This window comes from Antedon mediterranea, chromosome 9, assembly GCF_964355755.1.
Source record: "Antedon mediterranea chromosome 9, ecAntMedi1.1, whole genome shotgun sequence".
In the NCBI taxonomy this organism is placed as follows: domain Eukaryota; kingdom Metazoa; phylum Echinodermata; class Crinoidea; order Comatulida; family Antedonidae; genus Antedon; species Antedon mediterranea.
The window spans coordinates 25865614-25891775 of NC_092678.1; the positions used below are offsets into that span (position 1 = coordinate 25865614).

Here is a 26162-nt window from a genome sequence, read left to right on the forward strand (position 1 = left end):
TATAAAGGCCATCAAGTTGTTATAGTATTAATATTGTTGACATTTATTTGATATTAATATTATGTTACTAATTCGCTATCGTTAGTTTGACATATAAATTATTTATACAATGATGTCTTAAGTCGGGTCTGTTTCTGCTGCTTAAGTCGGGTCTGTTTCTGCTGCTTAAGTCGGGTCTGGGTCTGTTTCTGCTGCTTAAGTCGGGTCTGTTTCTGCTGCTTAAGTCGGATCTGTTTCTGCTAATAACCATGTGAATAATTGACCCCAATTTATTGCAGAAAAGCAACACAAATTCAAATACTATTAACAGACACAACAGATTGCCATTTACCCAGTTATTGTGTTTTAGCAAAATAACGGTCATTCCATTGACCGCCTTTGACCATGAGCATTATGCCAAAATGTTATGTAAAGTTTTTGTTTTATAAAGAAAGTTTAGAATAAATATTGCATTCATTTTTTTCTTGTTTATATGGTATGTCAAAAATTTGTTCAATATGTTAAAAATGTAATTTAATATTCAAACAAATTGAATTATAGAATATTACATGTACGTTCATCATTGAAGTTTGACTATAAAACATTGTAAACATACTTTTGCAACCAGAACATCAATCAATGTAAATCAAGGGTCCTTGAGCCTTGAGCATAGAATACAAATTATGTAGCTTTACATCACTGCTGTAGATATGTTTGATATTTTGCTGCTACGCTGACAGTCTCAAGTCGGCTTAAAACAACGATATGAATTCATGATTCATATAATTGTACAATCTTTTTCTGCATATCATTATCCACATCCAACTGAAGTTATTGCCTGTTTATTAAAAGTACACTTTTGATCAAATGCTTCCATAAAAATGATACTAATCTGTATGTTTCTGAGTACATTCATTTTTTTCTCTATGTTTTACGGTACTGTATATATAATTTGATCTTTGCATCAGTTTTGTATGATAACACTCCAACTCCTTGTAACTAAATAGGTATAGAATAACACAAAATGTGTCTGTATTTTTTTTTAAGGTTTACAAGTGGTCCTAAATGCAATTTTACGTGCAATGGTGCCTCTACTACACATTGCGTTATTAGTAATTTTTGTTATCATCATTTATGCAATTATTGGTCTGGAATTATTTATGGGAAAGCTTCATAGTGCGTGCTATTTCACAAATTCAGGTAAGAAGACCTTTGGTTCCACGCACTTTAAAGTTATGAGAGAAATGGTTGTTGTTTTGAATTTTTGAAATAGCGGTCATATTATATAAGTATTAAGCTCTGTCTACACTATCAAACTTTATGTCACAAAAAATGTGATGTTCCCATATATGGACATGATGATGTCATATCACTACCATATTTGGACACATCACACTTTTTTTGTCAAACTAACTTTTATAGTGTAGACAGAGCTTTACGGGTTACAAATCAACTTGTTACCAGAAAACCGTTTCTTTTCTTTTCAGATGGTATTAGAGAAATAGAGCAAGTGCCTCGACCGTGCTCAAATACAACTGGATATAATTGTCCTACAAACTATGAATGTTTAGAGTTATGGGAGGGGCCTAATAAAGGCATAACAAACTTTGATAACATAGGTCTAGCTATGCTTACTGTCTTCCAATGTATTACGATGGAGGGCTGGACACAGATAATGTATTATGTAAGTATCGCCTTAACTTCTTATAAATTTATGTATATATTTTGTAGTTGAAATAATAGATATAAATAAATTTTAGATGTAAACAAATCTCAAATTGTCTGCTCTTTTGAGTAAAACACATGGAAATATGACTCAATACAAAATGCCAATCAACATTTAAAAATGACAGTGTTTTTTGTCATAATCTAAAATATGGTGTCTGACATTATTATGATTTTGTTCATTACATACAATTTCATATTTTTCATTAGCTAGCATCTAACATTTTTTTTGTTTAAAAGGGTTTAAAAATTTAATAGATTCTTTAGAATTTATTTATAATTTGCATTTGTTTTTTAGACAATCATTTAAGTTGTTCACATGTTATTTGCTCTAATTTGTGTTTGATATTTTTACAAATTTGATACGCATGTATTTCTGATCATATTATTTCCCCACTGTTGGTGATTGTTCTTAGCCATGATTGAGTTCTTATATTTGCTATCTAAGTCATGCTGATCGATTAACCAGTCAGAAGACATTAAGCATTGATGGGATAAAGGTGTGTTAGTTAGACATTAGAGATTTGAATGTCAGTCAATTAGTAGAGAGGGACAAGAAACTGTTGACAGCAAAGACCAGATGTGGGTGTGAAGATTTAACATATTGGATAGTCTGTAGAGGATATGGATGAATTGTTTGAAAATCAAAGAAGTAAAATTGGGATGAGCTTATTAATACTCATAATTACAATGTTGTATCAATCTGATTGGTGTGTTTGTTTGGTGTGCTATTGTTTGGGGTGTGGCTTTTGTTAGAAGTGTGGCTTTTAATAGAGGTGTGGCTTAATTATTTTCGGGGTGTGGCTGTTGTTAGGGTGTGGGTTTGTTAGAGATAAGGTTTTTATTAGGGTGTGGCTTTTGTTAGAGGTGTGACTTTCATTAGAGGTGTGGCTTTTATTAGAGGTGTGGCTTTGTTAGAGATGTGTCTTTTGTCAGAGGTGTGACTTCTGTTAGAGGTGTGGCTTTTGTTACAGGTGTGGCTTTATTAGAGGTGTGGCTTTTGTTAGAGGTGTCGCTATTGTTAGAGGTGTGTCTTCTGTAAGAGGTGTGGCTTTTGTTAGAGGTTTGGCTGTTGTTAGAGGTGTGGCTGTTGTTAAAGGTGTGGCTTTATGGGTGTGGCTTTTATTATAGATGTGGCTTTTGTTAGAGGTTTGGCTATTGTTAGAGGTGTGTCTTCTGTAAGAGATGTGGCTTTTGTTTGAGGTGTGGCTTTTTTGAGGTGTTGCTGTTGTTAGAGGTGTGGCTTTATGGGTGTGGCTTTTGTTAGAGGTGTGGCTTTTGTTAGATGTGTGGCTTTTGGTAGATGTGTGGCTTTTGTTAGATGTGTGGCTTATGCATGATGTGTGGCTTATGCATGGCTTATTTGAAGTGGTTCCGCTCATATGATTTATTTAAACTTTGTAAAATCTGTACGACGTGGCTGTAAGAATATTATGGCTAATAGAGGGGCGTGGCTTAGTGGGTGGGACTAACATTGCTTGTGTTTGATTGGCAGATTAATGATGCCATGGGCAGCAACTGGCCGTGGGTGTATTTTGTGAGTCTTATTATCGTTGGCTCATTCTTCGTGCTCAATCTAGTTCTTGGTGTTTTAAGTGGGTAAGTGTTTAGGTGGTGATACAATCACCGTCTGCAAAATGTATATCTCTCATTTGTCATTAAAGTCATTCTTGTAAGAAATTAAAATTCAAATCTTCAAAATTAAAGTAATATTGTACCTAACAAATTTATTATTTCATTTTTACATTAAAGAAAAAAAACAAGATTTGTTGTCATGGAAACACTAATTAAACTTGTAATTTTTTATTGAGCTATTGTTAGAAAATAAAAAGTTATTGAATTTATTAAATTATAAAATATAGATTTGTAATCACTTTGATAAGGGAAAGATAATTCTAAAATCAGATATTGATTTTTATCTTACAATGAAGACTGCAGTTTGTATTGTGTACTCAAGAATGACTTTTTGACAGACGAAAGGTCGTGACATTTTGCAACATTATTATTACGTTACATTAAACATTAATTGAATGTTTCTGTTGTATTATTCTTCAACCCACAGATTAACGACTCTGTGAGCCCAAGTTGGCCATGGATCTATTTCGTCAGTCTTATTCTCTTGGGCTCATTCTTTGTCCTTAACCTTATTCTTGGTGTCTTAAGTGGGTAAGTCAACAGAACGACGCCACCAATCTGTTGGCATGGCGTGCCGTCTTAACAAAACAAGCTGTATTTTTTACCCCTTTTGAGGTGTCTTTGGTTTTTGTTTTCGCCGTTGGTGCATGCCAAGCTTTTGTAAGCCATATTGGAATCTGTTGCAATTGGGAATATTGTAAACTTCCTAAATTTAAATTTAGCAAAGTAAACAACAGCATAACACAAGCTAAAACTAATTGTAATAATTATTAATATTACCTTTTTTTTATGTTATTTCATTTTCAGTTATTTATTGTTAGGTTTTTCCTTCTCATATTTTATGTCCTATTTGGGGATAGAAATTACTGATACAAACCCTATAAAATATTATCTAAAAACCATACAGATAGTTAAATTTACTTTTTGTTGGATATATAAATCATATGTAGATATTATTCATATTGACCATATGAGGCAGCTAGTGATGAAAAAAATTCAAAATCTAGGGAGTTATTTGCATACATTACACAACATTTTATAGTAGCTTAAGGAGTCTTTTTATTTCTATGCCTGAATATGATTGGCTAGATCCTTTGTAAAGATAAATTAATACTCATCAATAATGCACCATTCAATGTGAATTTTGTTAAATTTGTAACATTTCTTATTCTGCTGATATTAGATTAAATTGTATCGATAGGTGTCATAAATTGTAAAATGATGTAAATAGAGGAGACAGAATTACCAGGGGGCACACCAAGTAGGCCTACTTTACACTGTGGTGAATCCATGATACATCATTTTGTACTTTTTAGCAGTGACCATATTTTGTCAAACTATCCTGTCACAAAAACTTTAATAAGTATGTAACTATAGAGAACTATTAGGCTTCAGTCCTTTTTGTAATTTTGACAGTGACCATATTTGGTCAAACTATCCTGTAACAAAAACTTTAATAAGTATCTATACAGAACTATTAGGCTTCAGTCCTTTTTGTAATTTTGGCAGTGACCATATTTGGGCAAACTATCCTGTAACAAAAACTTTAATAAGTATGTAACTATACAGAACTATTAGGCTTCAGTCCTTTTTGTAATTTTGACAGTGACCATATTTGGTCAAACTATCCTGTAACAAAAACTTTAATAAGTATCTATACAGAACTATTAGGCTTCAGTCCTTTTTGTAATTTTGGCAGTGACCATATTTGGGCAAACTATCCTGTAACAAAAACTTTAATAAGTATGTAACTATACAGAACTATTAGGCTTCAGTCCTTTTTGTAATTTTGACAGTGACCATATTTAAAACTATCCTGTCACAAAAACTTTAATAAGTACTGTATGTAACTATACAGAACTATAGGCTTCAGTCCTTTTTGTAATTTTGACAGTGACCATATTTGGTTCTACACGTTGTATTATTAGATTTGAATTCAATTTTGGTTTATTGAAATTAAAATGGCAGCACTGTTTAACTAGACATTTTCTGCCAGATTAAACCAAACTTAAATATTAAAGATGGACACAATTTTTTTTTCCTAAAAAGAATAAAAACCCATAAAAATCATATCGCATTTGCTAATTCAGATTCCAATATGATGCATTTTATTATTTTTAAAAAGAAACCATTTTTAATTGTTTATTAACTAAACATTTGTAATATTTGCAGATTTTTATGTTTTTTTTAATATACAGTTATATATAATATACCTCTGTATAAGTCAACTTGAATTCCTTGTTTGGTCTTTATTAAAATAATCCCTTTCTAAATATCAATATATTATATAATATACCTACTGAATGTTGCACGCTATATAACATTAAATTCCTCATTGGAGAACATTCTCACATCATTTTTTACTAACACTTTTTAGACCTCTGCATGTTTACTATATTATACCTTTTTAAATATATCAAATATTCATTTTTTTACAAAGTACGCCATTTATAATTATTGAAATTAAATCATTTTATTGTACAATATTAAGTATAACTATATATTTATTTAGATAATCGGTAATCTTGCATAATATTAAATTCCCATCAAATTCCCATCATTTCAAAAATAATATTAAATGTTCAGTAGTATATAGATATATATTTATTCGTTCAATAATATTTGGAAATTTGCTTTCCTTTGACATTGACACATTAAATATATTATTATTTTATATAGATTTCAGTTTCATACTTAAGTTTCCCGCCTAAGTTTCCCGCCGCCCTCTAAGTTTCCCGCCGCCCTCTAAGTTTCCCGCCGCCCTCTATGCAAAATATCTGCCACTGAGTATGTTGTAATAAAGCAATCTATTAGAAGTATTTAGGCATTTTCTGTAGCTAAAAAATCATGCTCTTGGCCAATACATAAATTTAGCATTTAATATAAAAAACATGCAGGAATAATAATTGGTTGCTTGCATTACATACCAATATTCATAAATATAAAATGCTCACATTTTGCTGTCAAATTCAGCCAATGACCTTTGACCTCAATGTTTTTTTTAAAATGTCGTTTATAACATGGTAGGTAGTTTTACAGTATACGTGATATTTTATAGTAAATAGTCAACTTGTGTAGGAAGACTGAAATGAATACTACAGAATAGATAAACAGTGAATATTTAAGTTGGTTTTAATAACAAGAATTACAACAAGCGATTTATATTCCTTTTATAGTATAAACATAATATATACAGTAAGGTAAATAGTAGGAGAGGGTGATATGTATTAATTAGTTGATTCATTGGAGAAGTGACTAAACTGTCAGTCTTATAATTTGCTAACTTTCTGTTATCAAAAGCTTAGAAGATTCTAAAACAAAGTTATGTCTTTAAGTCTAGTGTTTGTGATCATACTTAAATTCCTAGAGTTGGATTTTTAATGTATTTATCTTTAAGAGGGTTTGTTGTGGAGAACTTAATTAAGATAAGTATATACTTGAAAGGTGCAAAAACGTCTGGTAGAGATGGTTTTATCTTTGCATTTTGTTTATAACATGTAAACTACTTACTTAGCGTGGGTGGGTTTATAATAGCAGAACTACAATGCATATCTTATATAATAGTAGTCGCCTATTGATTTACTTTTTGACTTTTTGATGAAAGAAAAGAAAATAGAAAAACAATAATATTTCAAGTCATATATTTTAATAGTTTTTTTAGTCTGTTCTTAATGTATACATTAAATAAAAATAAACATAAATGTAGAGGCCAACATATAATACATCATTTTGAAATGGTAAAGATGAGGAAATCTGTAAGCGTAGAAAAATGTCAACGAGACTTGACATGCAGACATGCTACCATTAGACCATACATACATTACATAGATTTAATTCAGTTTAATTTGGTATTTAATCTTAGCATGATAATTCATTGTTTGGTATGTACTACACTTTTATACATTGATGTTAGTTATTTTGGTTTTCAGTAGTGTAAATTAAAGCAAATAGTAGGGAGGTTTCGCAATCTTACGAATACGATAACGAAAACGGATACGTCACACATTTGTGAAACTTTTCAGCTGATCCCCATTTCATATTCGTAAAGCGTATTCGTGTTGACGAATATCACCAGTCATATTCGTAACTACAAAACGAGTATAGTTTTTAATCTATTTTGCACATTTTGCATTTGAATCAGGAATGATTCATGATTATAATATAATTATAGGTTTATTGAAAGTAATTTACTAAAGTAATTTACTAAAATGCCAGGTCAATTTTGATAAATAGCAGTTTTTAAAGTCCTCACTCGCTTTGATGTTACGCTAGGCCTAGGCAGCCAAGCACTAAGCAACACGTACCTGCGCTTCGCTCAAATTTACCGCAGTCATATTTTGGACGGCGACCTCAATATTTCGTTGCCATGCGATTTTTACTGGCTTACAAAAACGAATACGTGTCGGTGACGTATCCGTTTTCGTTATCATATTCGTAAGATTGCGAAACCTCTCTAATGACTCCAGTAGCGACCTTTTAATGTGCGGAAGCTTTGATATTAAGTTGCTGTTTTAACACATCATCTTTTTATAATTAGTACTATTGAACTAGGAACAATTATTACTACTTGTGTCTAAGTACGTTCTCAAAAACAATTCAACGTATGTAATCTTTGGAACGAGCCGCTTTAAAGTGCTTTTCCATTTTCTGATTGTCCCAAGTGTTTTTAATTTAATATAAATACATTTCATTCATTTCTCTTGTTCCACTTTTGTCTCTCTGGTTTATTTTTCTCTTTTCCTTTAACTTTGTAAATTATTTAGAATTGTTGTTATAACAAGTCAAGTTTTACTTGAAACTGCTATCAAAATCTATAAATCTGTGGCAACCATCAGGATACATAATTTCCTCTAAAACCTCATCAAAGTTCCATGATTTTGAATTTGTTTATAATTTTGTGTAAATTTCCTGTCACTAAATTAGAACAAAACTGTTTTTGAGAAATTGTAAGTTCTATATTACACTTCAATCAAATACATGAATACAAAAAGTCACATTAGTAAATATTAGCAGATTTGTGTAACATGAACTTAAGGTACACTAATACACATCTGTGGTCCCCCTCTAACATTTCTAATTAAAAAGGTGAATAATGCTTAAGTATTATGTTTGAATATATATTATGAGTTATACACAGTAGAATTATACATGAGATATTTGTAGCCTAGATTTTTTTAGTTTGTAACTATCTTATGGCTTTTAAAAAACACAATTGTACATTGAATTGAAGTATGTCAAAAAGTATACAGCAAGTCTCCTGCAATAGCTTAATTACAGATAACACAATTTAACGCATGTCAAATACAGTGCTGTACGTTATCAATATTTAATATCATCAACGAGATATTCTATGACGTTGTCTACAATGTTTGCTACACATTATTTTGTAGAAATTATGTGGGTTTACTTTCTGCGATGATGTTTGATTGTCTAAATGAAATGGCGCAACGCAGCGTCGTTTAGTGACTCTGTACGTGCCTGAAGAGTAATGAGTACACAGGGATCATACCGTGTCATAATCAGGTTACCGATCGTAAAGTCTGTTCTCATCTAATGGGCTTCTCACTGTAAACCTAAACAATAATGACAACTTGCAAACGGTACACACATTTATTTAAATCCAAGCTTTAAGCCATTCCGTCATTGCGGCTAGTTTTGCATGACTAATTTATACAGATCCTATTTTGTATTATTGTTACTAAACTAAATGAATATAATTACTAAATAACTTTCTCTATAGGAATTCAAATTATTTTTCTGCTCCTAAGAATTTTATTTGTCAAGGCAACCTGCTACAAGAATCTTCTTTGGATTCTGCCTTTGTCCATTTTTTTTTCAATAATCTCAATCTGTCATTACTGTTTTTTCTACTTTTTGTCTTTTGGAATTGAATTGATAATTTTATATGTTTGCTCTCACTGTACATATTTATTTATATTTATTCAGTACAAAATAGTCATTGAATTTTAAAATGCTTTATTCATAGAAGAGTAAAATGTCCTCCATTTTTTGAATACATTTCTAACCATCAGAGTAAACAGACATGTTTATATATTGTTTACGTGATATTCTAGATTTACGTGAAATGATACGATTTAAAATCTCAATGAACTAGCCTCGGAGATATAACCTAGATTATCAGAAGTTTGATTGGAAATTGTCAACATAATGATTTATTGTACAGTAGCCATTTGCCAGTCAGTTCTTACGATTCTTCTACATTAGATAAAAACAACTATATTCATTCGCAAATTGTTGTTGTCGTGAGCCATTCCCAAAAAATTTGATAAAATGTCATTTCATGATCAAACATATTTTTCAATATATATTATTGTAATTCCTATTATGAGCAACTTATTGTACTTTGTTGCTTTGTATTTTGTTAATTTTACTCATTTGTTCTTGAGAATAGTTCCATAATGGTTCAGAAATGTCAACCTTTTTTTTCATTAAATTTTATTTTAAAGTTATATGGTAAACGTCTCTTAATTCATCATTATTTTAACATGAGGATCTGTATGTATTCATTTTTTCATCAGCTGAGTATAGTGATCTATTTGCAGCAGGTCTAAATCTGTGTTATGTCGTACAACACCACATTTGTCACTACTTTAAGTAGCAATCAATGTTATTGATCCTGGCAATCAATGTTATTGATCCTGGCAATTGGCAGCATATTCTGGTGATGATTCCCCCTGGGGGAGGGGAGGCGTAAAGTGCACAATATCTAAACTTGTATAATCATACCACCTCCTGCTTATATGAATAATGCGTTCAATGTGATCTCGTTTGTTTGGCAGGTCATCATTTTGTTGGTCACATCGCTCAGATAAGTTTAGATATTTAGATTCAAGTTTTCTGTTTTCAAATCTTTCAATTTATCCTTGTCTAACATTTTATTAAATTGTAGTATTATTAATATTAATGCTAAATTAGCTAAAAAATAGATGCATTATTGAAAAGAGAATCTTAAGTTTGCTATGGTATAGTTTTGAGTCTCACATCCTGGTTCAATCGTAGCAAAGGTTTCTGTCTTCATATACAAAATGTATTGATACTTAATCTATATGTTTTGCCTGTGGGTTTATTCTCTACATATTGCGTTATTATGTAATCAAATAATCTTCCTTTAATGAATACATCAAATTTCTTCATATTTCGGAAGGTTGGCGATATTGTATAAATGAATAAATGTATTATTTCTATATTGAAGTTCTATTGAAAGTAATGTAGCTTATAAGCCACATGAATGGCTTTTAAATGTACGCTCATTTGTCATCCATCACTTTACTATTATGTCCTACACCTATTTATGTATTCTCTGATGGCGGCCTTCAAATATGTAAACATTTGTACATGATAAGTGACCTGAGTTGCTAGTCAGATTTACAAATAATTTATTACATAAATTGAGCTGCATGTTTAAATATAATAATAAACCATTACAGCTTTCAGGATGTACATTTAGTTTGCGTTTCCTAGTTTCAACATCAGCGGCCATCTTCTCTCTAAGCACACCAAGTAATTAGATAAAATCTTAAGTTCTTACAAATTAGTTTTTTTTATATAAAATTCCAAAAATTATTTTTTAGCCAAATATTGTGTTGCTTCTTTAACACTGTATTAATTAACCATGTGTTTAATGTAAACAGTTTTATTCAATATTTTAAAAACATTTGGTAGATCAGCTTGTCGGCAGTCAATGTTAAAGTGTTGCTTATCATTTTATATGCAAGCCTTAACATTGGTAATCAACTTGGCTCGACTCAATATCTATGTTTGGGTCTTGAGATTATATAGTCATACATTTTATAATGATAGCAGGGGTTAGTCCACAAACTGACAATTAAACTGGGTTTTAAATTCAAGTTTACACGTGACAGCCGTCAAAGTGAGCTTTTATATGCAGTTAAAACTAATTTTAAATTAACATTTAACTAATATTTTTGCATAATTATTGTATGAACAAAAAGTATTGCTTTTATAATTTTATAGTGTTGCTCTAATAAAAGACTTTCTCAAATGAATACCACTTTTGGTGACCTAGTTTTGACCTCTTAGCTTCAATTTGTGTTACATATTGTAGCTAAATGCATTCATCTTGAATATTGAAATGCTATTGTGGAGGGAGTGGGTAAATTAAGTATTAGCTTACGTTTGCCATCATAGAATAATGAACAATATTGAAAATCTACATTGGCCTGATAAATTATTTTGCAATAAAGTATTGTATAATACATGTTCCTATATCTATTATGTTTTAACTCTAACTTTTATTCTTAATTTTTGTTTTAGTGAATTTTCAAAAGAGCGAGAAAAAGCGAAGGTAAAAGGAGAGTTTAAAAAAATACGAGAGAAACAGCAAATTGAAGATGATCTTAAGGGTTACTTGGATTGGATCATGAAAGCGGGTAATTAACTTTGATGTAATTAAAGAGTTTAATAACCTTTGACCTGTTAGGCCCTCTTGGAGATTCTAAAGCAATAGTATTTGCTTTTAAAGCTATGTCTATCCTATCAAACTACAGTCAATATAGTATATCATCATGTCCATACATGGGCACCTCACATTTTGTTGTCACATAACATTTGGTAGTGCTTATTAATGTTAGAATACATAACACATAGTTACTGTCATAGCTAAAGTCACATAGAGTACTTTTAATACTTTGATCGAAAAAGTTTAATGACCTGTGACCTGTTAGGCCGGCCCTCTTGGAGATTCTGAAGCAGAACATCTTCTTAATGTTAGAATACATATACATAGTTACTGTCATATCTATCATATAGAGTATTTTTAATACTCCGATCAATAATTGCTAATGTGTGTTGTTGAAATAATTTTAATATAATAATAAAAGGAAAGAGTACAGTCTGAAGGCAGGTGACATGACCCAGGTGAACAATAGGCATTGCACCTACTCTATTATTGCCTCATTGCGCTTTTTATTTGTGCTATGTAAAATGGATTAATGCTTACGAAGAAAATATTGCGGGATTTCATAATTAAATTAGAAATTAATAATCTTTATAGAAAAATGATTATTCTAAAGAAGTCATAATTATGCTACATTAAATTACATTTAACTAATTATAATAGTTTCAACTAGATGAAACATTTAAACATTAATGTTTTTTTTCAGAAGATATTGAACCAGAAACTGAGGAACAAAAACCAAGTTTACCGCCTCAGCATGGTAAGTAAATCAGGTTTTCAATAATCATCATTTTAAACTAAAAATTAAGCCATATTGGAAACACTTTTAGAAGATTGAAACGGTAAACTAAAAAGTTGCACACGCTTGGCATTTTATAAATTGCAGAATGTCAAATATAGTTTACCTTTTACCTAAAGTTGCACACATTTAAAGAGAGTTAGTTAAGCATACAAACACAAATAACTGTAGCCTACTGTGTGCACATAGATCATACAAGTTTTATCTCAGAGTTAAAATCTGTTTTTTTTTTATCAAAATAAAATTCTTTATTTACAGAACCCTACTGGAGTGGTATGGTTTTGGGGCATTATTTCCATTTCTTTTGTTTTATATGTTTTTGGGTTAGGGTGTTTGGACACTTTGAGAGTCCCAATGGTAGCCAAATTATACTCATCCATTTTTAAAATTTGTTTTTTAATCAATTTTTAATCATTTGTAACAGCTAAACAATCATTAAAAAGTTCATGGTGCTAGTATTAAGGGATAAATGACACAATGTTATATTCCTTGAATGTAACCATATTTTCCATATTTCCTCTTTTGCGCTACTAGTGCTTTTATGATTTATAGTTTTGTATATTGAGAGTGGGGTAGCCTACATCCATAATAATGAATTTACAATTTATGTAATTTATTAAAAAAACATTAATATTTTAAATGCAAAAAAGTTCAAAAATGTAATGTAGTTTTGAACTGTACATAATGTGTGCATAATGATGTGTGTATAATGTTTGCAGTCGTAAGAAAACAGAGATCATTAGTTCAACAAAAATGCTATAATTTTGGACAAAGAAATGCTATTAACGTGGAGAAGTGTGGTTGAAGCAATTCTGATGCGTTTTCAAATTTGATCGCTCTTTTGGGGGTATACGCAGCAAATTTGATCGTAATATAATTTTCTCAGTGATTTGTCTTATCAAATATTAATATGGTTGGATAGCTTATATATGTACAGAAGGGAATGTGGCCACCTAACCAATAAATGACTTGAATAGGTTATACGATGATGAGGGAATGTGGCCACCTAACCAATAAATGACTTGAATAGGTTATAGGTTATACGATGATGAGGGAATGTGGCCACCTAACCAATAAATGACTTGAATAGGTTATACGATGATGAGGGAATGTGGCCACCTAACCAATAAATGACTTGAATAGGTTATACGATGATGAGGGAATGTGGCCACCTAACCAATAAATGACTTGAATAGGTTATACGATGATGAGGGAATGTGGCCACCTAACCAATAAATGTCATAGGTCATAGGTTATACGATGATGAGGGAATGTGGCCACCTAACCAATGAATGACAGGTCATAGGTTATACGATGATGAGGGAATGTGGCCACCTAACCAATAAATGTCATAGGTCATAGGTTATACGATGATGAGGGAATGTGGCCACCTAACCAATAAATGACAGGTCATAGGTTATACGATGATGTATGGACAAATTTTATAGAACTATAACCTTAACAGATTTACAAAAATAATAGTAACGATATTTTACCTCAAATATGCGTTCTATTACAAGTCTGAGGGCGCACCAGCGCATCAAAACTGCAAGTGAGGTAAAACTATTCAACCATGAATGCGTCATTCCCATTGGATATAATAACTTGCATTTTAAATTGATAATATTGTACTCCAAAATGTTATGCGAAAGCAGATTTATTTTATTATATGCATTTATATTATTATATAACAATGGTTATGGTAACATCAATAACATAAGATGTATTAAACATATATTATGCTTTAACATTTGAAATATTGTTTATATTTGATTTAGCCTTTAATTCATTCTTGTCCTAACCTCTTGATTCATCCTACTATCTTAACTTTCATCCATAATTAATTTTCTTTACTTTTTATTTCCATTTTATTCGCTATCACTTACTTTTATTTTTACTATAAATATCTTTATTTTTGTTCTTTTTTACTTCATCAATTATGTCCATCACTAGTACCCCATTACTACTTGTTTTATCACCAATATACAAATTACATATCCCATCATGCAGATTATGTATCCCATAATCCTGTAAGTAGTACTAGATGGGAGGTTAATACATTGCCTTCCTCATAGGTACCGTAAGCCTGACGTGTAACAAATAAGATTTCTCATGGCCGACAAGTTTTCAGGAACAAATCAGTCTCACAGCCAACTTGCGCACCATAGCAAATACAAGATAATTGTCATGCTATAATTGTAAATTCATGTTGCTCGTGGGTGTATTGTATAGTACATTATAATACCTTGGTTTCTTGTAATTGTTGGACGTTTGCTCATCTTATCAAGCAAATATAATTTATCACCTGAGACAATCCCTCTGGGAGCGTTTCCTAATGTTGGAAAATAATCAGTGTATTGACATTTAAATCGGCTTGGTACCTACATAAATTTGAGATGAAGAGAAATAAATGTAGATAAACGCATCTTGCTGAAGGATATACTGGTGGATATGATGATCAATGTTAGGGATCCAACTCATTTTATTTGGTTCAAGAAAATATATTGTGCTACTGTTATTTCCCAATTTCCAACTATCAAACTGGACAGTTTCTGTCTATGCCTGTAAATAAATGTACTGGAAAACTTTAGGGGTTCAATTCATATAATTTTATTTGGTTCCTATTAATAATATGCTACGGTTATTTTATATCCCAATTACCCCTACTATCTATATTTTTCATGTTAAAATGTTTTTAGTTTCAAATGGTGGACATAAAAATGCATTTTATGGTTTCTTTTTGGCTATTTTAGTTGCAAATTAGTTTTTTGTTTTGTTCACATTTAGTTTATTATTTAACAATTAACTAACAACCCAATTTCTTTTTGATCTTGCCTGCTGCAGTTTTATGGAAACGTCTGGGCACGCTCAATACGAAAGGTATGAATAGTTTATGGTAAATGTCTAGTTCCTTTGTCATGCATGAATAAGCAATCTCATTCTGCATGTTGCAGTATAAAATTTGTTTTATAGAATTTGTTTTTTATTCCTATTTACTTATTTCATATTTTTTTTATTTAATATTATGTACACAAACCAATGAATATTTATATTAACTCTTAAATATTTTTCAATGTGAAATTTTACAAATATTGCTTTTGTTTTGTCAGCAACTCTGCTTGGTTTTAAAATATCGTCTACTGATGACTATTGAACATAGGGACTGTAAATGTGTATGCGGATATTAATTACTAGTAAAAGACTATTCTTATAGTGCATAATTTGTGTGTCCTGTTGTTGTTAATATTTTGTCTACATCCAATTCAATGTGTTTAATATTTTGTTTTCCACTCACAAAATACAATAAGTTAAAAAGAAAAGTAAAATATAAGTATGTGGACAGAGACTAAAATACATTTTGGAACACATTTTGTGGCATGGCCTTTGTTGAAAGTAAGAGTTTTTCTTAACTAATTAGAGTGATAAAGAGAAACAAATTAGTTAAAATTTATATATATTTATTTTTAATTCCAGTTCCAAAACCGATTCCAGAGTCGTCCGACTATTCTGATAAATCGGACGATGATAAAAGTGAAAATCTTCAAGTAACTTGGTTTCAAAAGAAACGGTATAGTTTTATGTTTGATTTAAATTTAGCTCATCTAACAATGCATGTATAGCAGGCAGTGTTCTTTATCAATAATTATTATTATATATTATTCTTGTTATAGGAGAGTTCTTCGTCGGTGGAATCGTCGTTGTTTACGTGCCTGCAGGCAGGCCGTGAAATCACAGACATTTTATTGGATAGTAATTGTAATGGTGTTTATTAATACATGTATACTAGCTTCATTTCATTACAATCAACCAAAATGGCTAACTACCTTTCAAGGTACGATACTACCAAATATGTTATGCACTCAATTTACTTGTCCTTACTTAGTTTTTACATTTACGAATATGCATCTCCTATTCAATTTTAAGAATTGAGAATTAAAGTGTCTTTGATGAAAGTATGCTATGTCTTTGGAAGAAAGTCTAGTATTGTCAATTAAGGGGGATAAAGCAAACATATGATGGTGGTGATTATCATGATATTCCTGTGAATAGCTTAATAACACATTAATAATGGAGCTTTATTATCCAAGGTTCTTTATGGATCTTGTCCATAGTTCTGTTATTTTAGCTTTGTATGTTTAAAAAGTAATTTTTCTTTTGCTCTCTCCTTCCTTTCTTTCTTTCTTTCATTTATTTTTATTTATTCAGGTATATAAAAAACATTACAAAAAGCAGAACAAATCTGAAATTATTGTAATACAATCTTTAATTGATTCAGTGGTACCAATTGTCTATGCTAAAATTGTCAATATTAATTTAAAATCATTTTCCTTTCATCCTCTCCTTCCTTTTCTTCCTTCTTTAATTGGTTCAGTTAAAATCATTCCTTTTCTTCCTTCTTTAATTGGTTCAGTTAAAATCATTCCTTTTCTTCCTTCTTTAATTGGTTCAGTTAAAATCATTCCTTTTCTTCCTTCTTTAATTGGTTCAGTTAAAATCATTCCTTTTCTTCCTTCTTTAATTGGTTCAGTTAAAATCATTCCTTTTCTTCCTTCTTTAATTGGTTCAGTTAAAATCATTCCTTTTCTTCCTTCTTTAATTGGTTCAGTTTAAATCATTCCTTTTCTTCCTTCTTTAATTGGTTAAGTTTAAATCATTTTCTTAACATTGTCAATTTTTTATTTTTCAGATTGTTCCAACATATTCTTTGTTATAGTATTTACGATTGAGATGGTGATCAAGATGTACAGTATTGGAATAGATGGTTATTTTGTTTCTCTCTTCAATCGCTTTGATTTCTTTGTTGTATGCAGTAGTATATTAGAGATGGTCCTCGTCTATGCACACTGGATTGATCCAATCGGAATTAGTGTTTTACGTTGTGTTCGACTTTTACGTGTTTTCAAAGTAACAAAGTACGAAGAATGAAATCTTTTTAATTCTATATTTGTCGGTCAAATACTAAAGCCCTAAGGAGTGTGTAAAGTAAACTAAAGGAGTCTAGATGTTTCAGATCAATTTGACTTCAAAGAGTTCTTACTGAGCATCTTAGATGATTCACACCTCATAATAATAAAATTATGTGCTTGCGTATAAACAAATATGCCCGAAAGCTCTGCTAACTTTTTTGGCCGTTTTACTTTATCGTTTTGATTTAGCTTTTTGCTTTTTTTTGTATATCCATTGAGATACAGCCACTGATACCCACAGCATTGTCATTTTTTCAGTAATTTGCCTTCAGATTTAAATAAAATGTATGTATGTGGTTGTTTCTCCAATCCAGATATGTGTATATGTGAATATGTGTATTATTGTTAATGTTTGTTTTGTTTTCAGATACTGGAGTTCTCTAAGTAACCTTGTAGCGTCTCTACTGAATTCAATGCGTTCTATTGCAAGTTTGCTTCTACTCCTCTTTCTCTTTATCCTTATTTTTGCCCTTCTTGGTATGCAAGTGTTTGGAGGCAAATTTAATTTTGATGATACTAAAGAAAAGCCACGCAGTAATTTTGACAACTTTTGGCAGGCTCTTTTCACAGTATTTCAGGTAAGGGGACTTTTTTTCAGTATGTATGACTATGATATAATAAAGACATATATGCATAAACACAAGTGTATTCAATCCTACTTGATATAATAAAGACATATATGCATAAAGACAGTGTATTCGATCCTACTTTCCTTTTCATTTGCATTGCATTTTTGAACTAAAATGACTGGTACAGTATTTGACGAAAACGAGCCCTCTTAAGATTAAACATTATGTTGTAAGATATTAGGTACGTGAGAAAAAGAGTGTATACTGCCCTCCTGATGGGTATCCTTGATGTGTTGTTCACTATATGAATCCAATCCAATTAATGAATTGAGACCATTAATCACAGTACATTATGATATAGATAAGTTAATAGGTTCTTTGAAATTACACTATTATCATTAATTTAAGACTTCTGGAAATATACTGCTTTATGAACTTTTAACTCTATTACATTGAATAATGAGGATTAGAGATGGACAATCTCTTGCATTTGATAAATGAAAAAAAAAACATATTCCTGTTTAATCTTTGATTTGTAGATTTTAACCGGTGAAGATTGGAATGAAGTAATGTACAATGGTATAGAAGCCTATGGAGGTATTCATTCCATAGGCATTGTGGCCTGTACTTACTTCATAGTCCTATTTATTTGTGGTAACTGTATCCTTTTTACAAGTTTAAAACCATTTAGTTTGGTTTCAGCACTTTTAAATGAAAATGTGACTGAATGTTTTTAGTGTTTTTTTAACATCCAGGAACCTTCTGCTTATTACCAGCTATCTTGTAATCTTTTTTTATATATACTTATATTATATTGATTTTATGCTGGTCGAATAAATACTGTAAATGAAACGAAAGACCAGAAAAAAGAGGACCTTTATTTATGTACATCAAATAGTTAATACATCTAATTTCCATCTGACATTTTGTGATATAAGCTTTTATTGTCCTCAACCTATAGAAAACATGATTTATAGTGAAAATTTATGAAAATAATTTATTCAAATGAATAGAAAAGATTCTTTAACGAAGATAAATAGATATTTTGTTAAATGTATTTTTGGCCATCGCTGTTGACAACTTAGCTGATGCAGAAAGTCTGACAGCGTTGGAGAAACAGGAGGAGGAGCAAAAAGAGCGTGATAAATCAAAACGTAGAGCTAACGAGATGGAAGATATATCTAGACAGCTTGCGCCGGGTATGGATCCGTCGGGAATTAATCGCGGCCCAAAACATCTTCAAGAAAAACGAGCCAAGATGAATTATGAACAGAATCACAAGAACGGAAGGTACGATTAAATAGAAATTAAAAAGCTGAAAGTAGTGCTAATAGTGACATTGAATTATGGCGTATCTTATTAATGCTCATTATCATACATGAACCATTTACAGTTTAAACACGATAGCATATATTAACTTCATATTCATTTTGTTATTTTATTCGCATTTATTCAGTACACATCCAAAAGGTGATCACAAAACCCATGAAATCATGAGTGAAATAGTTGTTTTTTAATTCAAAGGATTCAATCAAATAAAACCTGAGTCTACAACCATATTAACCAGTAGCTTCATTTGATTGGATGATTGTGTGTCACATGGTGTGCAATAGTAGCTGCAGCTTCATTTGATTGGACGATTGTGGGTCACATAGTGTGCAATAGTACCAGTAGCTTTATTTGATTGGATAAGGGTCACATGGTGTGCAATAGAAGCCTCAGCTTTATATATGATATTTAATATAATATAAATGTTTTATTACAGGGTTCCTGATGAAATCCTTCCTGATAAAATTGATGAAGATGGAAAAGCAGTTGGTAAATACATGTCTTTTACACTTCTTTAATTTTATATGGGAAACTGATTTTCGCAGATTTTATCATTTATTTAAACATTTGTTTGGTAGTAGTCACTCTCATACTGTACATTTAAAAGTAACACATCCAAATGCCAACTTTAAGTCAATGGCTACCAGATGTCTCTGTGAGACGGTTATTTGAACCAGTACCAGTACCAGTTATGTTTTCAATTTAAAAATCAGTTTCACCTTTAAAAAAAGTAAATTTTAATATGTTTATAGCTTTAACTGAAGAAGGAGGCGCTGATGAGGAGGATGATGATGATAACTCGACTACAGTCACAGCACGTCCTCGCAGAATGTCGGAGTTAAATATCCAATTAAAAAAACACCCGATGCCTACAGAGAGCTCATTATTCATATTCTCCAAGGATAACAGGTAGATACAACAACCATAAATAAATAGTTATATTTCAGTATCCATGTTTGTTTCCATTCCCCCAGGTTGATTAAAGTGACAGACTCATTCAAAGGGAATTTCAGTATCCATGTTTGTTTCCATTCCCCCAGGTTGATTAAAGTGACAGACTCATTCAAAGGGAATTTCAGTATCCATGTTTGTTTCCATTCCCCCAGGTTGATTAAAGTGACAGACTCATTCAAAGGGAATTTCAGTATCCATGTTTGTTTCCATTCCACCAGGTTGATTAAAGTGACAGACTCATTCAAAGGAAATTTCAGTATCCATGTTTGTTTCCATTTCCCCAGGTTGATTAAAGTGACAGACTCATTCAAAGGGAATTTCAGTATCCATGTTTGTTTCCATTCTCCCAGGTTGATTAAAGTGACAGACTTATTCAAAGGGAATTTCAGTATCCATGTTTGTTTCCATTCCCCCAGGTTGATTAAAGTGACAGACTCATTCAAAGGCAATTTCAGTATCCATGTTTGTTTCCATTCTCCCAGGTTGATTAAAGTGACAGACTCATTCAAAGGGAATTTCAGTATCCATGTTTGTTTCCATTCCCCCAGGTTGATTAAAGTGACAGACTCATTCAAAGGGAATTTCAGTATCCATGTTTGTTTCCATTCCCCCAGGTTGATTAAAGTGACAGACTCATTCAAAGGGAATTTCAGTATCCATGTTTGTTTCCATTCCACCAGGTTAATTAAAGTGACAGACTCATTCAAAGGGAATTTCAGTATCCATGTTTGTTTCCATTCTCCCAGATTGATTAAAGTGACAGACTCATTCAAAGGGAATTTCAGTATCCATGTTTGTTTCCATTCCCCAGGTTGATTAAAGTGACAGACTCATTCAAAGGGAATTTCAGTATCCATGTTTGTTTCCATTTCCCCATGTTGATTAAAGTGACAGACTCATTCAAAGGCAATTTCAGTATCCATGTTTGTTTCCATTCTCCCAGGTTGATTAAAGTGACAGACTCATTCAAAGGGAATTTCAGTATCCATGTTTGTTTCCATTCCCCCAGGTTGATTAAAGTGACAGACTCATTCAAAGGGAATTTCAGTATCCATGTTTGTTTCCATTCCCCCAGGTTGATTAAAGTGACAGACTCATTCAAAGGGAATTTCAGTATCCATGTTTGTTTCCATTCTCCCAGGTTGATTAAAGTGACAGACTCATTCAAAGGCAATTTCAGTATCCATGTTTGTTTCCATTCTCCCAGGTTGATTAAAGTGACAGACTCATTCAAAGGGAATTTCAGTATCCATGTTTGTTTCCATTCCCCCAGGTTGATTAAAGTGACAGACTCATTCAAAGGGAATTTCAGTATCCATGTTTGTTTCCATTCTCCCAGGTTGATTAAAGTGACAGACTCATTCAAAGGGAATTTCAGTATCCATGGTTGTTTCCATTCCCCCAGGTTGATTAAAGTGACAGACTCATTCAAAGGGAATTTCAGTATCCATGTTTGTTTCCATTCCCCCAGGTTGAATAAAGTGACAGACTCATTCAAAGGGAATTTCAGTATCCATGTTTGTTTCCATTCTCCCAGGTTGATTAAAGTGACAAACTCATTCAAAGGGAATTTCAGTATCCATGTTTGTTTCCATTCCCCCAGGTTGATTAAAGTGACAGACTCATTCAAAGGGAATTTCAGTATCCATGTTTGTTTCCATTCCACCAGGTTGATTAAAGTGACAGACTCATTCAAAGGGAATTTCAGTATCCATGTTTGTTTCCATTCCACCAGGTTGATTAAAGTGACAGACTCATTCAAAGGGAATTTCAGTATCCATGTTTGTTTCCATTCCACCAGGTTGATTAAAGTGACAGACTTATTCAAAGGCAATTTCAGTATCCATGTTTGTTTCCATTCCACCAGGTTGATTAAAGTGACAGACTCATTCAAAGGGAATTTCAGTATCCATGTTTGTTTCCATTCCCCAGGTTGATTAAAGTGACAGACTCATTCAAAGGGAATTTCAGTATCCATGTTTGTTTCCATTCCCCCAGGTTGATTAAAGTGACAGACTCATTCAAAGGGAATTTCATGCTAAACAAAGTTAATGAATAATTTAAATCCCGGTATCTATTTGTTTACGGTTACTTTAATTTAAAATGATGTCTTTATTTGTATTCAGGTTTCGCAAAGCTAGCTATTTGATCGTAAATCACAACTATTTTTCAAATGTGGTGCTTGTATTGATTATGGTCAGTAGTGCTATGCTTGCTGCCGAAGATCCTGTGGACAAAAATAGCAAACGAAACCAGGTAACCAATTCATACAATCTACTTTTAGTCAACTCTCTAAAAAATCTCTTTTTTTCAGAAAATTCCAGTGTTTCAAATAATTTGAACACATTTATGTTCGTTTTGAGAGCAGTATTTGATTGAGTGATATACATGGTGGTGATACATTCCCATAATCAGACAGTTTCTTTTGGAAACATCCTAACATTCATTGAACCCACGGTGCAAAACAACAGACAAACCACTATCCAAGTCTGTGAAGCTCTGTCTACACTATCAAACTAGTTTGACAAAAAAAGTGTGATGCGCACAAATATGGTAGTGATTTACCCAAATATGGTAGTGATATGACATCATCATGTACAGATTTGGGCACATCACATTGTTTTGTCACCTAAAGTTTGATAGTGTAGACAGAACTTTAGCCCGTATAGTGGTTCCCATTGTAAATGTAATAATTGTTGTAATAGATTGAAATATATATTTATTAGTTGTACGTTTTGTTCAAAGAAATTAACTTTAATCTATTTTATATGCATGCAATGGCAAGACGTAGGCGTAGTTTAACTGCATTTCTTAGTTTTAATGTACTTTAATTAAACACCTTTTGCATTCTAATATTACTATAAAAAAACAGTTCTTTTCATTACTTTGTTTCGTAGTGCATTTACTTTATGTTTGAAATGAAATTGTATATACTTGTTTTTGAAAAAAATTGCTTCATTATGGCAGTTTTATTATTCAGTATATTGCATAAAGACAATAAAAACACTCTGAAAGCTAAATTCCAAGAAAAATGGAATTTCATACTGAAATTTTTTGTTTGACGCAAACAGTAAAATGAATTGATTAGAGTATTCATTATATTCCTCATTGCCATTTCAGTTCTTTTTTGTTACCATAATAATACTTTTTTTTTGATGTAGTAAGATTGTTTGTTTCGTCTGCATGTTGTTGTTTTCCTCACCTTGGATGTCTAGTAGGTACACACACTCCTTTAAAAATTTAAACGTCAAAATACATATAATTGACATTTAATAGCACATTGAAAAATAACTGAATGGATCCAAGCAAATATACTTTTTCATCTTGCTTTTTATATCACTTTTGAATGTTCACTAGGTTCATAATCAGGACTATAGCCAACATGATTGGTTGTCTGAATTGTTCATCCTCAGCACATATTGTATACTTTATATTAATTATATTTAAAACATCTTTGCCTCATCTGTTTTTAAGCTCTCACTACGGCCCTGATAAACCTGCATTAAAATTTGTCAGTCATTCCAGTGACTTAACATCATAACTGCATAGAAATGTCGATGTTTATATAAGAAATACTTAGAATAAACACTTAGTTGTATGTCAGTCTTATTAATATAGTATGTCTGTCTACATACTTACATTGTATATATCTTGGCAATTGAAGCGTTCTTAATAATGTTAGATAATTTCCGCACTTTACAAATTACTTGACACTTTGACCAGTTTTATTTTTGCTTTAATCAGCCAAAGAAAACAATTATGTTTTATTTTGTTATTTTAGGATTCTGACTTCCTCTAATAAAGTTTGAGTGCTTAATTTAGTTAGGTGTTATTTTGTTTTAGTGCTCTACTAATTCAAACAAGAGTACACTAAATTGCCGAGCTCATTTTTAGTTCCTTCATTACTAACATAAAAACAATGTTCATCTTTTAATCATTCATTTTTAGTGCCTTCATTACTAACATAATAACAATGTTCATCTTTTAATCATTCTATCTTTCGTTCATATTTTTCTTTCATTGCTAGTACTGATATTTTCATTATTTTGTATATTAATACATTTTTTTTCTGGACTTTAAAAATATTTTCTTTTCAGATTCTACAGAGATTTGATTATGTATTTACAGGAATATTTACAATTGAAATCATGCTAAAGGTAATTATTACAAATAGACACTCAAATTATGCTAAAGGTAATTATTACAAATAGACACTCAAATCATGCTAAAGGTAATTATTACAAATAGACACTCAAATCATGCTAAAGGTAATTATTACAAATAGACACTCAAATCATGCTAAAGGTAATTATTACAAATAGACACTCAAATTATGCTAAAGGTAATTATTACAAATATACACTCAAATTATGCTAAAGGTAATTATTACAAATAGACACTCAAATTATGCTAAAGGTAATTATTACAAATAGACACTCAAATTATGCTAAAGGTAATTATTACAAATAGACACTCAAATCATGCTAAAGGTAATTATTACAAATAGACACTCAAATTATGCTAAAGGTAATTATTACAAATAGATACTCAAATTATGCTAAAGGTAATTATTACAAATAGACACTCAAATTATGCTAAAGGTAATTATTACAAATAGACACTCAAATTATGCTAAAGGTAATTATTACAAATAGACACTCAAATTATGCTAAAAGTAATTATTACAAATAGACACTCAAATCATGCTAAAGGTAATTATTACAAATAGACACTCAAATTATGCTAAAGGTAATTATTACAAATAGACACTCAAATCATGCTAAAGGTAATTATTACAAATAGACACTCAAATTATGCTAAAAGTAATTATTACAAATAGACACTCAAATCATGCTAAAGGTAATTATTACAAATAGACACTCAAATTATGCTAAAGGTAATTATTACAAATAGACACTCAAATCATGCTAAAGGTAATTATTACAAATAGACACTCAAATTATGCTAAAGGTAATTATTACAAATAGACACTCAAATCATGCTAAAGGTAATTATTACAAATAGACACTCAAATTGTAAGGGCCAACTAAGACATCGTTGTACGACTGACAAGTGTCTTGACTCGTCGGTGCTGGCCGAGTTGCAGCGCGGTGGGATGAGTTGTCTTGAGATAGCGTCAGGTGGTAGTTTTTAGGTTGTCGAAAGAACTTAAAACATGTTTATTTCCTCCAGACAAGACAACTCTTTGGACCTTGTCGTACGATGCTGTCTGAGTTGGCCTTAAGAAAGAGAACTCAACATGTCCCATGTCAGAGTAGGTTATTTCTGGTGTACCGTACAAAGAAATAGAAAACCTCATGTTGCCAATCTCTGGTATTTCTCTGTTTATCTTGCAGGTTGTAGCATATGGTTTAGTTGTACACAAAGGTGCCTTTTGTCGTAATTCTTTCAACCTGCTGGATTTGCTTGTTGTTACTGTATCCTACATTTCATATATGTTAACGTAAGTCATTATTTTTAAACTGTTCAAATAAAATAGACTAGATTAAAATAATGATAATCTCTACAACATCAAGTAAAATATTTATGTTGCAATTTATTGAAAATCAAAGCATTTGATTATTAAACATTTATTTTGAAACTAGATTAATTAGTGTGGAAACTCTTTAAAATGTTTTATTGTACAACAAGGCATCAAATGCGAAAGCAATCAAGCGTGAAATCCATCAGCTTTGAGTAGATTTAGTGATAGCAATTTCTTATTTTTGCGTATTTTCTTTTTCTTTATAAAAAATGTCTTTCTTTGA

The 26162-nt window shown here is 31.2% G+C and overlaps 1 protein-coding gene across 7 annotated transcripts in view; it reads left to right on the forward strand.

The window, feature by feature from the left end:
- LOC140058619 (voltage-dependent L-type calcium channel subunit alpha-1D-like) overlaps window positions 1-26162 on the forward strand; it is an 87186-nt gene that overhangs the window by 29617 nt on the left and 31407 nt on the right. For 4 of the 7 annotated variants that reach the window (XM_072104306.1, XM_072104311.1, XM_072104309.1 and 1 more), the window contains exons 6-22: window positions 1027-1179; window positions 1467-1663; window positions 3200-3303; window positions 11635-11750; window positions 12483-12536; window positions 15420-15455; window positions 16050-16143; window positions 16247-16407; window positions 17263-17488; window positions 17910-18120; window positions 18651-18771; window positions 19152-19401; window positions 19877-19929; window positions 20193-20349; window positions 22521-22650; window positions 24492-24551; window positions 25752-25858. In XM_072104306.1, the coding sequence (XP_071960407.1) occupies window positions 1027-1179; window positions 1467-1663; window positions 3200-3303; window positions 11635-11750; window positions 12483-12536; window positions 15420-15455; window positions 16050-16143; window positions 16247-16407; window positions 17263-17488; window positions 17910-18120; window positions 18651-18771; window positions 19152-19401; window positions 19877-19929; window positions 20193-20349; window positions 22521-22650; window positions 24492-24551; window positions 25752-25858 (2230 nt within the window). Of the gene's footprint in view, window positions 1-1026; window positions 1180-1466; window positions 1664-3199; window positions 3304-3766; window positions 3871-11634; window positions 11751-12482; window positions 12537-15419; window positions 15456-16049; window positions 16144-16246; window positions 16408-17262; window positions 17489-17909; window positions 18121-18650; window positions 18772-19151; window positions 19402-19876; window positions 19930-20192; window positions 20350-22520; window positions 22651-24491; window positions 24552-25751; window positions 25859-26162 lie in introns of all 7 variants that reach the window. The other 3 variants (XM_072104307.1, XM_072104312.1, XM_072104308.1) reach the window with 2 other exon arrangements.